Here is a 16,751-nt window from a genome sequence, read left to right on the forward strand (position 1 = left end):
CAACCTCATCCCTGCCTTGACGGAGGTCATTTCCCAAATTCATCCCAACACACATGGTGCCCATGCAGTCAGATTCAGACATGGCACTGCCTCAACTGTGAAGCTGCCATATGGTGCTCCGTCAGCTTTTTGACTCAGATTCGGCTCAAAGCCTGTCACGTGGCTAAGTTAGGCGCGAGAATGAACACTGCCATTTTAGATGTACAGGTTTCTTAAGTTCCCTTTTTCTACACAATGATTTTTGATGCACATTTGCTTGCGTGTCAGAGCAGTAGAAGTTTCTCAGAAACCACATTGCTTACAACAATTCCACTTCGTAAGTACACTATCACAACACACTCAGGCGAGACCTAAAAAAATTGAACATTATCCATACACCAAAGTGACTCCAATGCGTCCCTGCTGCATCCACTATCACATTTGTGGTCTTCTGTATGATGTTGTGGAACAGTATTTTCAGTTATCTGCAGAACCTGGCCATTCCACAACCCGGTCCATACGAAAAAACAAGCTTCAGCCCAGTGATAAAAGTAGTTCAAAAGAATGGGTCAGGCCCCTTGACGTACTAGGTTCAAAATTATACAAAATACATTAAACCCAACCATGAGAGCATAAGCAAAATACTCTCTTACTCCCCTTCCCGCCTCTCGGCTGTCAGCGCTGAGCACGATCTTGGACGTATCGACGCAGCTGAAGAGGAAGGAGGCGGGGGGGTTCCTCGGCATTTTGCAGCAACATTCGGTTCTGAAGGCCGGCGGTAACTTCGGTCTCACGCCCATCTGATCCATTGGACACTTCAGAGAAGCCAAGACCAGAAACCCATTCAACACCTATTACGAATTACAGGACAACGTGGATCACATCCGTTTATCCAATGTGACGAGGTCTACACATCGCCAACGCCCAAAGCAGCGCCACGCCCTTGAAGAGCACGCATCCTGCATGTCACAGCCACGTCACGAGTATGACCCTTCGATGGGGTTCTTGTGAGACACAAATGAGGGGGTAAGCCCGGTAAGGCATTTACAGAAACCTACTAAAAAGCATGGAGGAAAAAGTTACTTACCCGTGACAATAGATTTACAGTTTGAGGCTATTCAAGATTCACAAGTTGTGAATTATACTGCCATCTAGTGGCTGATTTCGATGAGACGTGCTGTAAAAATAAACCTTCAATTTTAGATGCCGCGTGTTTGCCTCATGACTACTTCAACAGAAAGCCAACACTGCCTCCTTGTGTTAAAGTCATCTTAAGAATTCTATTTCATTCCACTGAGTTAGGAAGTATGTGCTCAGTTGGCTGATGAAGAGTAAGACCCTTTTCTCAAAGAATAAGTAACTAAGAAATGGGTTTGCGACACAGAAGAATATCAGCACATGCATATCACTGTCCATATCAAAGGAGGGCCGCATAATTTCAACATAACATTAGACACAGCCTTGTCTTCACATGTACCATATGTGTGTTTTTTTAATTGATTAAAAAACACCTTTATTTGTATTTTTTATAATCAAGTGAATATCATACAAAGAAACATATGCCAGGGCCTTTCTAGCTAAAAATGCATGCAAGCAGTGCAATTATGAATGGTGCTGCCAACGCATCACATGTTAAGCAGCATCCAAATGCTGTCCTAACTACTTCCCCCCCCCCCTTAAGAACGGGCACGGAGGGTGTCCAGCAGGACATTCGTTTGCCCTTTGGACGCACGGTGTGCATCAAACAGACTCCGCTCTCTCCCTCCATTGCCTGATGCCGGGACAACAGCAAACAAGCTCAATTTCTTTATTTTTTTGTTGTTAAATATTTTTATTGAAAATAAAAGATAAAACATGGAATAATACATAGGAATATTATAAAAACGAATACAAACAAGATCAATTAATCACTCTACAAGCCCACTTTCTCACTTGGCACCCCACTGGAACCAAAACCACTGGCCTCGCACCTTGGCAACCACTTCGTGCAGAAACTGTGCCCACTCACCTTCGCCACTAGCCTTCTGGTGCAGGCCCTGAAGGAACCGCTGGAATCCAGCGGTCTTCTGGCTCTCCTTGCTGACCACAGCTGCAGCAGCTCCACCGAACCTCTCCACAAAGCCAAACAACTACAAGGGAAGAAGGCTATTACTTGCTGCTTTTGGCCATACAGGGTTAGAACACTTGGAGGGGAAACATTTAGGGGGCAATACAAGTCTAACTTTTGATTCATTTGACAGGACAGAGGAAATTTACATAGTTAAAAAAGGCAAAATTAGAACTCAAACCACAATAAAAAAAATCCTTACCAACGGCCTAGGCAACATTTAAAAATAATGTAGCAATAAATTCATCTTCTATAAGCTCACTACTTTTTCTTATTGAATACATTTCTTTTTTCTGGCTTAAATATGCACACAAGCAACACTACATTCCCAATAGCATCTCTACTAAAGTATTAGAGAATGTTCTTTAATTTTTTTATTTATTTTAGGTTTAACAATACATTTATGTTAGTAATGCACATAATTCTTTAGGGTCACTGTTTTTATTCCCCATGCTTTTATTATCTTACCTGGATATGCCTTACACACACAGAACCAACATTAAACGAGCACCTATTTAAATGTAACAGAGTACAACAAAGTTATCTCATCATATACTCAGTGATTAATCCAGACATCAAGCAAGAAATCTTCACACCCTAATGTGGCCGCCTAATCAAGTTTATTTCATTTCGAAGCATCACTCGTGCACATACGTCTTTATAGCTACATATGTTTTCCACTCTGTAACAAAGTGTTCTTTTTAGAAGCAAGAAGGATTTTGTGTCTTCTTGTGGGGCGGGAGGGGTGGAGAGACACTGTGGCAGATGCAGGGGTGCGTGCAAGGGCTAGGCAAGTGGAGCGCAGGTGTCTGGCGGGGTGGTAAAAGTCCATGCAGTGGTTTATGTGAGGTGGTCCCTGGTAGTGTAGAGCTCTGCAGGCGTGTTAGGAGCTTGAACTGGAATCTCTTCTGAATGGGAAGCCAGCGGAGGTTCTTGAGGTGCGAAGTGATGTTGGTGCATTTGGGAAGGTTGAGGATGAGCCTGGCCGCTGCATTCTGTATTGGTCTGGAGTCTCTTGAGGAGTTGGGTGGTGATTCCGGCGTAGAGAGCGTTTCCGTAGTCGAGTCGGCTGGTGATGAGGGTTTGAGTGACGATTTTCCTGATGTTGACGTGAATCCATTTGAATTTTTTCCCTAGCATACGAAGGGTGTGGAAGCACGAGGAGGCGACTACGTTGATTTGGCACTTCACGGTGAGTTTGGTGTCGGGGATAATGCACAGGTTACAGGCGTGGTCTGTGGGTGTGAGGATGGGTCCGAGCTCGGATGGCCACCAGCCGCTGTCCCACAGGAAGGGGGGGTGGTGTGGGGTGTTCGTCCCAAAGATCAGCACTTCCGTCTTGAGCTTTAGGCAGTATCTCCTCATCCAGTCAGCGACACCTGTCATGGCGTTGCGGAAGTTTGTTCTGGTTGTGGAGGGGTCTTCAGTGAGAGAGAGAATGAATTGTGCCTCATCTGAATGGGATATGATGTTGAGTTAGTGGGATCTGACTAGGTCTGCGAGGGGTCTCATGCAGATGTTGAACAGGGTGAGGATGCGGGACGATCCTTGGGGTTGTCGCAGGCGATGGTCTTGGGTTCAGAGGAGAAGGGAGGTAGGGGAATTCTCTGAGTTCGCCCTTTGAGGAAGGATGCAATCCATTTGTGGGCGTTTCCCTGGATACCAATGTAGTAGATTCTGTAGCTTGTTGCTGAGGGTGTGGTGGGATATGGTGTCGAAAGATGCTGAGAGGCCAAGGATGATCAAAGTTGCTCTTTTACCACAGACGAGGAGGTATCAGATGCCATCAGTGCTGGCAATAAGGGTAAAAGCCTTTTCTCTCCCAGGCCATACGTTAGCTCCAGTTTCCAACACACTCACTCGGTACACTTCAGGCATGTGTTGGCGTTTAGAAAGGCTGATTGGGGGATAGTCTAGAACAGGATAAGACACTCCTTTACCTTGTATTGTGTGGCTTAAAAGCTTCTAGTTAGAGAAGAGAGCAGATTTTATGGGGCGGGGGGTGAAATAAGAGTGGGAAGTGACCTGGCAGAGGCCTTACGAATGAAAGTTAACATCAGGAGACATATATGAAAGCTGTTTTTGCAAGCCTCTCATCAGAGAGTAAGATTGAAACAAGCATTGTCAAAGCCAAAATGGCTAGCTTTAACAATGTATCGTCAAAAAAAGGGGTTGGACTAGGGGCGCTTATAGGTCCAGCATTAGACCCCCAAGTACAAGTAAAATTATGTCAATAAGGTATGCAGTTCCTTAAGGATACAGAGAAAGAATTTACAGGTTGGTCGGTGTATGTATTTCCAAAGGGTAGAACAGGTGTTAACTTCTTTTGAAACTAGGGCCCTCACACACCAAGAGGGTGTCACGTTTCATCATAGGACTTGCTCCTCGTCGGGGCGGCGCTGCAATGCCTAACCTTTAACGAAGATCTTTGTGTTCCCGAACCATACTGTGAAGTGCACGTGTAGGGCCGCGTGGTGTAGATAGGTATGTTTGGGGTTTAAAGTGCATGAAAATGATTTAAAAATAGACTTGGTAGGTCTCTAAAAAATGTAATCGGTGAGTCTACCTGTCTAGTTAAAAACAGAATTCGCAAACCACTTGCATAATGTTCTGTGATTGCTTCAAATAAGAGGTCAACGTGTTTCTTGCTTCGTTTGTCACAAATGTAAACAGTTAGCAATTCATCAGGACCACAAATCAAGTGTTACATATACACAGTGTTTGAAATCCTAGTTAGTGTAGAGGGTATACCATGCACTATATGAACCTAGATTTGGAGTACCTTATAACGTAACCAACCCATCTGGGGTGGGTAATGAACTTCATCTAGTTGTATTAGAGGTAACGCTAAATTTTAAGCTAGATTTTAATGTCAGTGTGGATGCAGCTCAATAGCCCGACGACCTACCCTCGCTCTACCAGCTCACAGGCAGACCACTCATTCTGCACTCACAGCGTTTACTCAGCACTTATGCAGACACAACTCACTCTATACTCCTACATACAGCCCCACCTCCCCCTGCACTCACACAGGCACACCGTTCACCCTTAATTCACATAGGCACATCTCTCTCTAAATTCATACAGCCAGACCCCGCACCTGCTCCCATAGGGGTACACCCTTTGTTCAGAGACACTACCCTCAACCTGCACTAACAGAGTCACACTACACTCTCTTGATTTACATATCTCCAACTTACTCTACATTCATACAGACCCCCCTCTCCTGTACTCACACAGGCATACCATTAAACCTGCACACAATGCATTCACACAGGCACAATTCACTCTGTACTCCTACAGAGATACCACTGCATTCACACAAGCACACCACTCTCACTCATCTAACCTTGCACTCACACAAGCAAACCACTGAACCTGCAATTACGGTGTTAACTTACTTTATATTCACACACCAAGATGACTTCACTTGCACTCACAGGCACTGCTTACCCTGCACTGGCACACACAACGCACTTTATTCTGCTAGAGACGCCCTGCACTCACGCACACACATCTCTCTATGTGCTCACAGTAAACTGCTTTCCTGCTTTCCTGAAAGGGCACTGTTCACTCATTATTCGAAAAGGCACTCTACTCAACCTATACTAACAATACACAGAAAAAGAATAAGTTATTTACCTCTGGTAACACCTTTTCTGGTAGATAGTATCTAACCGTAGATTCCTCACCATGTGAACTTCACCAGCTGCCAGATAGGATCTGGAAACATTTGATACACAAACACCTATTTCAAACTGCTCACACACATATTCAAGACATTACACAACTTATGCCCCACCTAACTCAACAGTCGCATTTCCTTCCACCAACCACCCACATACTTTCACACCATACGAATCCTACTCCAAAACATACACAGAACCAGATTAGCAAGACAGGCATTCTCTTACACCGCTACTGAAGCGTGGGACGGCCTCCCACTCCACATCAGAGCCTCCTCCTCTCTTCTTGAATTCCGGATCAAGCTAAAGTCCTGGCTTTTCAATGAACCTACCTACCACAGGCAAGGGCTAGGCACACACACCTGCTCAACAACAGAATATCCTAAGGTTTACAGATACACATAATAACAGAACATATTCGTATATATTACAATCTATAGTGCCAAGATGCCACATAATGAAAAACACATTTTCTAAGTACAGCATTCACTCATTTGGTAATTTTGACTGTAATTGACACCATTTTAATAAAAATGTATGACAGTATGCACCGGCACTGCGTCATTACGTTTCAGCATGGCAGGCGTCTTACCGGAGGTGAATACCCTCTTAGACAATAGCCATGCTGTATGAGGAACCTCCATCCATGATCTGCAACGCATCAGCAGCTAAGTTTATCTGGCCTGGCATTCAGAGATACTGCCAGGTGCTACACGGCCAGGAATATGTCCTGTTGCTCCAGACAGGTACAGAGACACCTCCTGGCACACAGTCCATGACCCCACCCTGCCCGGTTTGAAGCAATATCACTTGGCAGTAGTATTGTTTGGGACCTGAAAAAGCTTTCTTTTTAAGGATGGGAGGAAGGCTTCAATGCCAAGCGAATCACCCTCAACTCCAGAAGACTGATGTGGTACTGAGACTCTGCCAGAGACCAGAGTCCCCTGATCTCCACCTCTACCAGATGGCCGCCCTAACCCAGAACTGATGCAGCAGTCACCGCTGTCAGTTCCGGATGGGGAGGGAAGAGGGGTATGTCTCTCTGATACAATTGCAATTCGTTAGCCACCACTACAGATCTTTTGAAGTCACTTTCGAAATCTAAACCAGGTCAGATAGATTCTCAGGATGCTGCGAACTGGGCCTTCAGGTCCCACTGCACAGCCTGCATTTACCATCTGGCATGCTTCACCAACAGGCTGAAGACAACCATCAGACCCAGCAGCCTTAAAATCTGTCTCACTGAAATGCCGGTTAGCGGATGAAACATCGGTGTCACAGCCGATATATCCTGGACTCTCTGCTTCAGAAGGTAGGTGCAGAGTAGTCCAAGTGAAAGGGTGCGTCTGAGAAGTAGTCAGGTTTCGTTTTAGCATGTTAATAGTGAACCCCAGCAAATGCAGGCGGTTTGAATTAGTCTGGAGTCGGGTGACAACTGCCTGGGGCAAGCCTGTCTTCAGCAGCTAGTCATCAAAGTACGGGGACACTGGGACCCTTGACCTCCAAAGAATGGCGTAGAGTGGAGCAGAGTGGCGTAAGATACAGTAAAATAGAGTGCAGTGGCGTAGAGTGGAGTGGTGCAGGGTAGTGTGAAGTGGTATAGAGTAGTGGCGTAAAGTGCACTGGCACAGAGTGGAGTGTCCTAGACTGGAATGGTGCATAGTGGAGTAGCCTAGACTGGAATGGTAAAGAGTGCAGTGGTAAAGAGTGCAGTGGCAGAGAGTGCAGTGGCATACAGCACCAGCAGCGTGGTGCAAAGTAGAAAGGCATAGAGTGAAGTGGCATAGAGTGCAGTGGTGCATAGTAAATTAGAATGGTGCCGAGTAGAGTGCAGCTGCGCAGAGTGCAGTGCTGTATAGTGGCGCACAGTGCAGTGGTGCAGAGTAGATTGGCATAGAATGCAGTTACGTAGAGTACATTGGTCTTGAGTGCAGTGACGTAGAGTGCAGAGGAGTGGCGTGGAGTGGAATAGATTGCAGTGGCACAGAGTAGGATGTTTCAGAATAGAGTGAAGTGGCGTCAAGTGCAGTGTTATAGAGTGCAGTAGATTAGATGGCTAAGATTGGACAGAAGTAGAGCGAGGCAGAGTAGAGTGGCATAGAGTTCAGTGGTGTAGAGTGGCATAAAGGAAAGTTGCATATTGTAGAGTGGCAGAGATTGCAGAGTATACTTTCGTAGAGTGCTGTGGTGTATAGCAGAGTGGCATGGAGTGGATTGGCGTAGAGTGCAGTGGTGCAGATTAAAGGGGCGTAGAGTGCAGTGGCGAAGAGTAGAGTGGAGTAAAGTGCAGTGGCAAAGGGTAGAGCGGCGTAGAGTGCAGTGGGACAGAGTAGAGTGTCTTCGAGTGCAGTGATGCAGAGTTTAGTAGTGTAGAGTGCAGTGGTGCAGAGTAGATTGGCGTAGAACGCATTGGTTTTGAGTAAAATGGTGTAGAGTGCACTGAAGAGTGGAGGGGCACGGAGTGCCGTGGCGCCCAGGGCAGTGGTGTGAAGTGCATTGTTTCAGAGTCGAGTGAAGTGTTGCAGAGTAGATGAGAGTGGTGCAGAGGGGATTGGCATAGAGTGCACTGGTGTACAGTGGATTGGTAGAGAGTAGAGTGCAGTGGCACAGAGTAGGGTGGCATAGAGTGGAGTGGTGCAGAGTGGTGTAGACTGCAGTGGTGAAGAGTGCAGTGATGCATAGTAGAGTAGAGTGGAGTTGAGTGCATTGCCGTAGAGTGGAGTGGTGTAGAGTAGAAAAGCGTGGAGTGGTGCAGAGTGGAGTGCAGTGACCCAGTGTGGAGTGTAGTAGCTTAGAGTGGAGTGGTGCAGAGTGGAGTAGGGTGACATGGAGTATGCATGGTATGGTAGCGGACTGCCATTGCAGACAACACATCTACAATAGAAATGGCCATTACATTTGCACTCACATACAGTTTTACTTTACAAAAGTACACAGTGCACAAAGAATATTGTGTGGAAATTTCCTCACCCAATGTATTGATTTGATCGCCAGCCCAGTTTATTTAGAGACAGTTCAATGTTGTTGTGTGCTTGAAAATAAATAACATCATACAACCTTCCTCAAGCAGACCCGAGTAGCCAACATGATTGTCAAATAAATCCTCTCACTTTGAAGTCAGAGAAAAGAAAAAAAGAAAAAGTTCCCTGGAAGCCATAGCCTCACATTTGACCTTTGTCTGTGAACTCACAGCAAATGTGACAGTATAAGAACAAGATTTAAAGGCCGGTTTACAGAAAGTGAGTTAGTCGAAGAGTACAGTAAACAAGGTTTGAGAAACGGGAGGGATGTACTGAAGCTGGGCAGCCTAAAGCAAATAAAGCCAGCAAATATGAAGCCTGAAAATGTAAGTTACAAACCACAAAGCCAATGGTAAGCGACACGTGGAATCAATTCCTAGGTCAACTTTCTGAATGACCCCAAAATGTCCTTAGCAAACAAGAAGCATCTTATTTGCCTCCGGGACAATAGTCTGCCCACAACATCAACAACCTCAATTTACCAACAGCAAGTTTGTTGGTTGTTGACCAAAACTGGACTCTATATACAGAAGTGAGTATCTTTTGCAAAGTCATACACAGAACCATCTCTCTATACCTCCTCCAATTAAGTCAGACAACATGTCCAATACAATTCTTGCTATTCTCAGATCACTATGAGTTCTTTTAAGGTAAAGAAAGTTCAAAGGACTAGGCACTCCCCTCTAGAACATTCTCCACCTCTGAACTTCAACCTCCCTCAGGGATGTTCAACATGAAATCAAAACCAACTTAATAAACCCAGAAAGTCCACTTAGTGAAACCAAATCTCCCCTGCTCATCTGCACTAGAATGGGTGATTGTGTACATATTACTGATAAACACATAACCATTGTGTTGAGGTGGCCCCAAGTCGGCCCCTAGCCGGGAGGAATCTGGCCCCTCAGAGTTGGAAGGAACAACTTGAGATATGCCACACTACCTAGCCACGTATCTGTTTTCTCCCAAACACTGCTTGCACAAAATATTTTCTTAAATGCCCTTTACAGCTTTTGGCCGTGAGTCACAAAGGCCCTCTATATATCGTCCTATAGGTCTGCTATATTCAGTTACCAACCAATACCTGGTAATGCCCTGAAATTTTGTATTTGGCCGAGTGTGAAGTGCCACCTCCTTCCAACTCTTGGGAGATACGGACTTGGGTACTTCCTCACCACCATCCTTAGGGGTGCCATTTTTCACCCTTCATTGACCTCCACTTGTGTTCTGCATCTGCTGTACCACTAGACTCATCCTTTTTTTGGGGGGGTATGACAGGCTCCCAACACCCCATGTTCTTTGGGTGCCTCTACTCCTGCGATTCCCTTGGGCTTTGATGATGATCCAATATTTTTGATGTAATTAAAATAGGCACATATGGCATTGGAAATCATTTGAAATTCTGCTGTATTGTGTTTACATAAAAGGCAGAAGTATTGGTTCTCAACCATTCTTCCCCCTTAAGTTTGTTTATACACTTATTTTCTCCCAGTTTACTCACTGTGTGATTGCTGGAGCACTGTGCACCCGTCAAAGTTTCACATTGCTAAATGATCAGCTTTCTCCTCTTTTATATATAAATAAGTACATCCCTTTTTAGGTCTCGCCTGAGCCAGTGCATGCGCTGCTCTGGCGAGACATTTAGTAAGCAGATTTTCGAAGTGCTACCAAGGCGGCCACCAGCTTGCGGTCACGCGCACAAGCACACGTGCCACGCTCCTACTCTCCAATAACTGCTGCGCGTGCATCCCTCGCGTGCTTTGCACAGAGCGCGTCATTGCAATCACTTTCGCTTTCATCGCGATGACTTTCGCTTTCACGGCTGTGCAGCGTTACTTTTACGGCTGCGCGGCCAATGCTTGTTATACTTTGACACGTGCTTTCAATGTGATGACTCAAGCCCACATCTTCGGACCATGGTGCTTACTGCCCTTTGACACAGACTCTAGGTCCCCTTTCTTCTCATTATTTCTCTCTTAATTATACTCTTTGTGTACCGCTAACATAAACATGGGGCTATCCCTCTGGGATTCTGGGTATTACTCTTCCCACATGCGGGCTTCTCGGTTTGTCCGCTTGTACTGAATTTCTCAACTCCCTGAGCTAGAGTCCCACGCCTTTCTTCTCAGGGCATACTGCCTCTTTACTCTGACTCTTGGTTCCGTATGACGGGCACCACTCAATCTGGCCTTCCCACCGCCTCCCGAACAGCAGCCCTCCAGCGACTGCACACTAGGGTCTCAGATCTTCCCACCAGCCAACCTTTTCTACCACATAGGGGTTAGCATTCCGTCCCCATGCTGCCTCCCCATACGGCATCCCAATGCGTCTTGATATCTGATCTCCGTTGGGGTCGTATCTGCTTACATCACAGCATGTACGGAGATTATTGCTCTACCTACTATCCACGCCCTGCCACCAGCAGGTTTCGTATCCCTGACTATTGTGGACGTCCCACCATCACAGGCCACTGCCCTCGTCACTTTTCGGATATCTACGTTAGAACAATATACATGGGAGGTTTTGCTTTCTGTTAATTTTCATTCCTAATTTGCTCTTTTATATTTCTCTTTTTCTGTTTTGATATCACTTTTACCACAGCTTTGGTTGCCGCTTTACATTTCCTAAGATCCAATGCGCTCCATCATATTCAAGGACTTTCACGATAGTCTCTCTTCCCCGCTTTTCTGTTATGCCGGGTTACCATGTTAATGGCGGACGCCTCTTCTTATCCAGCTCTCTGTTACTTTTCAGACGTTCCGCCAGACACAGGACCACAAGCAGATAACGATAACATCCAGTTTTTTTCTCATGTCCACCTGAGTCCCTCTTCCCTCTTGTTTGTTGGTGCGCGCGCACCTCACTGCCAATGGATTCCATAATATTCAAAGGCGGTTCTAAGAAGGAGCATTGGTCGGTCACGGCTCCAGGTAAGCGGAATGCTTCTCCCTAACTCTCGAAGTACCTCTAGTACATTTCGATTAATGCTTCTGTGGTTGTAAAACTTGTGATTATACAGAATGCGGGCTTTGGCAATGCAAAAGCATTTTGTACATAGAGCCCACTATCATTGGGATCGAGAGCAATATCAATCCGCAAATGGTTGATCCACTCAATCACCCTCCTTTTTGGTGTACTGAGACAAAACATCTTTTTTCCATGTTTGCAGAATTGTGTTACCCCACAAAATGGATAAATAAATGTTCTTGCTGCAAATGACAACTGAAAACGTTTCACAGCAATACATTGGTGCAGAAACCATTTGAGTGTTTTATTTTTCATTTCATGGTCCACTCGATAAACTTTCTGTGTTATGTATTGATGTGTTGCCATTCCATTCTTGTCCTCGCTGTACAGATTTTATTAATGTCAATGGCCGTTATCATCTACTTTAAATTCTGCCTGGATAGCTTTTTTTCAAGTCAGCAAATATATTTGAACCTTTTGTTGAGTATGCCTATGTGCCTCTCCGTGTCCAATGGGTAATCAATGTGTTGGGACTTATGACTCTCTTTGGTTTGCGTGGCACCTTCCTCATCTTCCGAGTTTCAAAATAAAATCCCTTTGGTTGGAGTCCTTCTTGCACCATGTTGTACCTTGGTTCATGAGTTAGGCTTATGTATAGAATAAAAGATTCTCTGACATACATTTTAAGGATATTGCACACAACTAATGACTTCTGTCACCATTTAACAGAACGAGGATGCAAGCCAAGTACCTTTATAAGGTCACAGAACTCCAAACTAACTTGCAACATACTTTTTAATGTACAGACAAGGGTATTTTATTCCTTGAAATACATGGTCACCCCACTATGCTAATAAACTGTAAACGTAAAAAACATATCCTGTTGCATGTACAGCACGTTTATCTATATATTTGGCAAAACGTTGTTCTTAATGCACAACTAAATGCTATTTTGCAAAAATGTTTTGGGTGGCCAGACACAGGTTGAAGGAGTTTGCCTCCTGCACTACATTCTACGTTTCTGTGGCACCAGTACTTTCTAAAAATCAAACAAGCATTGGCATAGCCAATAGGTCTCGCCTTTGGGACCTTATAAGTGTTTAGCCATGCAACAGTTGATGATGTTGCACCAAGGATATTGTGCTGCATAACTAAATACTTATAAGCGAGACCTATTGGCTATGCCAATGCTTGTTTCAGTATCTTTCGAGGCTTTGTCTTTAAATGAACCTTTTGGTGGCAATACTAGAACTATTCAATTTATCTTCAAATAATACCACCTGTTGCATTGTTTTGTTCTTTTTGCTTTACTAGAGCACAAAGATGACCAACCAGACAAGCTGGAGTATTAGCTGGTGCCCGGTATTTTTTATTCAGACAAGGGACCATGGCTGGCTGGATGCAGGAGTTTGCATTGTATTTACTCACTCTTCCCAAATAAAGTTTATAATGGGGATTGATTTTACAGATGTCCTAGGTGCCTCTGAAATAGTAAAGGAAAAAGTATATTCTTTACCCATCACATGTAACTGAAACCTCATGGAGGCTATCCCAACCAGAGAATGAAATAGAAGGAAGTCCTCCAGCGAAGAATCGACATGAGGCAGAGTAGGCCAAGGTACTTGGTACAATGCAGTCATCCCACTCATTAAGGTTGAGCCAAAGGATGCTCTGGTAGTTCCCTGTGGTTGTCATCTGATATATATATATATATATATATATATATATATACATACACACATATACCTCTTGCAGAGGTGGTGGTGGGATTCGATTAGTTTCTTTTGGATGTTAAAGAATTCTCTGATGCACAGGCACTGCATGTTGCCAGTCGGAGGGTGCAGCTGAACTGGACGTGGTGCAGTGGAAACCTGGAGTAATAGTTCCTTATAATATGAGTGTTCTTAAGGAGTATGATCACACCCCAGTGTGATTCTACATCACCATCATCTTAATAGTATCTACCAGGCTGATGTTCTTGTTTTGTCCTATGTTTGTACTGGTATTCCTCTTTGCTATCGTCTCCACATTTGACTTGGTATTTGGTAGAACTAGCAGCTGTCACAAATTGGCCTGCGTCCTGCGATTCCCCTTACATTTCAAAATAATGTTTTTTTAGATGGATAAGGGGAAACCATGCTAGGATATGTATCCTGTGGCTGAGATGGATGATCAATGGTGCAGCGTATGCCCTATCTGCTGTTTTACTGATTTGGGCAGGTTGAGTGATCAATGAAGTCATCTTTGACAGGGTTACCAATGATGGGATTGTGGTAATCGGCAAGCTCTTCAACGACTATGGTATCGTCGATAGAGGAAGGGCATAGACAATAGAACTCCAGTCAACGATGGTTTAACAACGAGTGGCGACAACATTGCACACGTCGACGATGGCTTCTTCACTGGAACTGCAAGTGGTTGCATTGTTGACTGTGCAGTGGCAACAGTCTCCAAGTCTACTGTTGTCGGCTGTGTCATGGACAGTGTCCCCGTAACCAAAGATTTTGATGCCTTTTTCCTAACACAAGGTGCGTCATGAGAACATTTGCTTGGCTTTTCTGGCAAATTGGTCAGACTTTTTTAATGCCTTCTTGAGCTGTTCATCAGAAGTCGATGGTTGTCGTTTGTCAAACTTTGCCCCTTCGGGATTTTTCACGCTCATGATGTCTTTTTCTGAGGGAATGTCTCCTCGGCCGAAGAAAACACTTTCAAAGCCTTCTTGCTTAGAAGCCACTATAGCAGGCAAACTTCATGGTCATTGATGGTTCTAGTGGACAAAGTACGACAGACCATAAATCAGACAATCATCATCAGGTCTCTTTTACCCACAAGAAGCACAGAATATAAATACTGCCTTCCTGGATTCTGTCATAGCAACCTAAAATAAATCCAGAAATCACACAGAGCTATCAGACAAGACTGTGACCTAACAGAAGGACAAGCCCTGGGCCAAACCAGTAACTCGTACTGGATTAATCTGAAGAAAGCATGTTTCTAGTCAGAGCTCTGAAAGGGACTCTTCCACACAACATGTGGTTGAAAATCTAAGAGGAGCAGAGTTTACTGTGCTTGCATATTGTGAATCTGGGCCAATGAGGTAAAGGGGGTACTGTTTTTCATTGTGTTCCTATAGTAATTAGTGTTTACTGCTATTGTAATTCTACTGTGGGACTCCCAGCTTCATGACAGGGAAAGATTCAACTTTATGAATGCATTAAAAAAAAAAAAAAATTAGATAAAGAGTTTGAATTATTTACAGGCACAGAAAAAATGAACCAGTCTGATTTAGTCTCGAACATTATATGTCATAGATTTGGAAGAAAACAGAGCTGACCACACAGATCTTTAGATAAAATAAAGTTTCTGGTTTAGCATGGGTGAATTGTTTTTATTTTCAAAAAGGGATGGCCACACACATTCATGAATACAACATGGAATAACCTACACAGGTATTACAGTCCTGCACAAAGTCATGATTGGGCATGTAAGAAATTCAGTCCCCCAAGGGTGTTCTTCCAGTTTCTTTTGCTTTGTGCCCAACTTGAAGTTGCACCTCTGCTGAAGTTGCACCTCTGCCGAAGTTGCACCTCTGCTGAAGTCAGAGGCCTGCTTGCTCAGAAAATACCTTCTGCCTCTCCATGCAGCCCCAGTTATAATAGGAAAGGTCGGGAACTATAGCTTAATATTTGCAAGTGCCACATAATAACAAATGTAAAACTCTAGGCAACCTAACTGAGTTAATGCAAGAGTGGAGGACCATATTCCCCTTACACTCTAAAGTATCTTGGGTGGTCTGTGCAGTCTGTCCTGTCAGTTCCATTTCCACATAATTAATATTTTGACCTGGTGCATCTACTAGATTCCTACTGAATCTCATCTCTAAAAAGGCATACATTTTGACCTATGAGAGAGGTAATGCTGTATAAGTTTTCCAGCAAGAGTGCATTACACCCTCTGGCAAGAAACAGTTAACTTATTATTATTGCCTACTGCATTGACTGTTCTCTGGCACCATCAGATAATCCGTACACAATAGGTATAGGAGTTTGTCTGGGTTTACTTTGCTGTAGGGCAAAAGTGCAAATTGAACGATCACATCACCTAATTTAGCTATGGGTCTCTTCATGACAAACGGGCTCCTTTTTGTTTCTGCTTGTGGTGTGCCTGCAAGGTCCTGCAATTTATTTGCTGTGCAGGACTATCTATTTCCAAGACCCGGCATTAAGGTTTGAGAAGAGCTCCATCTTGCCAGGACAGACCACCATCATTCTGGAGTGTACCGGCACAGGACTTAGAGAGCTCCTCTGCCATTAGGGATTATCTGCAGAACAGTAAATACTTCATAGTGTTAGGAAAGGGTCAGTAGAGACACTTTAGGTAAATTTTATGATTGGTTTATGGGCATCTTCAAATAGCAAACTAGTGTGAATTCTTCAAGGATTGCAAGTGTTCATCAAAATAATTTTTATTTGTCTCTTTAGGAATTCATACACAGCCTAGTACATTTCAGAACAACTCTGGAAAGGCTGAATTAATGTTAAAAATTGCTTGCTGGAATTGTTCCAATTTCTAGGCTGAATTTCTATTCCAAAGACTAAGGTAGGCAGTTCCTTAAACAAATCGCAAATAACACTAGGGCCTATGTGTGCAGTAGATAATTTCCTTTACCTACGTGACAACTTGGCTCTTGTGCCACAAGACGTCTGGAATACATGAAGATCCTGGACCAGAGGGAATCTGCTCACCATTGGAAGGATTTCCAGTTGACCATTGTATTGATAGGGAGATATTTGGTGGACCTATACTAGTTGTGGATGGTTCTGCATTTACTTTTCACTAGACTATTTTGTCTGGATCAGTCCTTGTGGTCTACAATGAAAAGAGGGATTGCCTTTACCGGATCAAACTAGCACAAACCCCCAGCTCTGAACCAGGAGAATATTTGCTCAACATCTGTTGAACCTGCTTCAAGCTGTCAGTGTAGATGTGCCTGTG

At 44.2% G+C, this 16,751-nt stretch overlaps 1 protein-coding gene across 4 annotated transcripts in view; it reads right to left on the minus strand.

Moving 5' to 3' along the window:
• DDX11 (DEAD/H-box helicase 11) overlaps positions 1-16,751 on the minus strand; it is a 652,402-nt gene that overhangs the window by 338,699 nt on the left and 296,952 nt on the right. For all 4 annotated transcript variants that reach the window (XM_085652300.1, XM_085652298.1, XM_085652299.1 and 1 more), the window contains exon 16: positions 1,988-2,108. In XM_085652300.1, coding sequence (XP_085508426.1) covers positions 1,988-2,108 — 121 coding nt within the window. The remainder of the gene's footprint in view (positions 1-1,987; positions 2,109-16,751) is intronic.

Source organism: Triturus cristatus, chromosome 4_1 (genome assembly GCF_964204655.1).
Source record: "Triturus cristatus chromosome 4_1, aTriCri1.1, whole genome shotgun sequence".
Taxonomy (NCBI): Eukaryota; Metazoa; Chordata; class Amphibia; order Caudata; family Salamandridae; genus Triturus; species Triturus cristatus.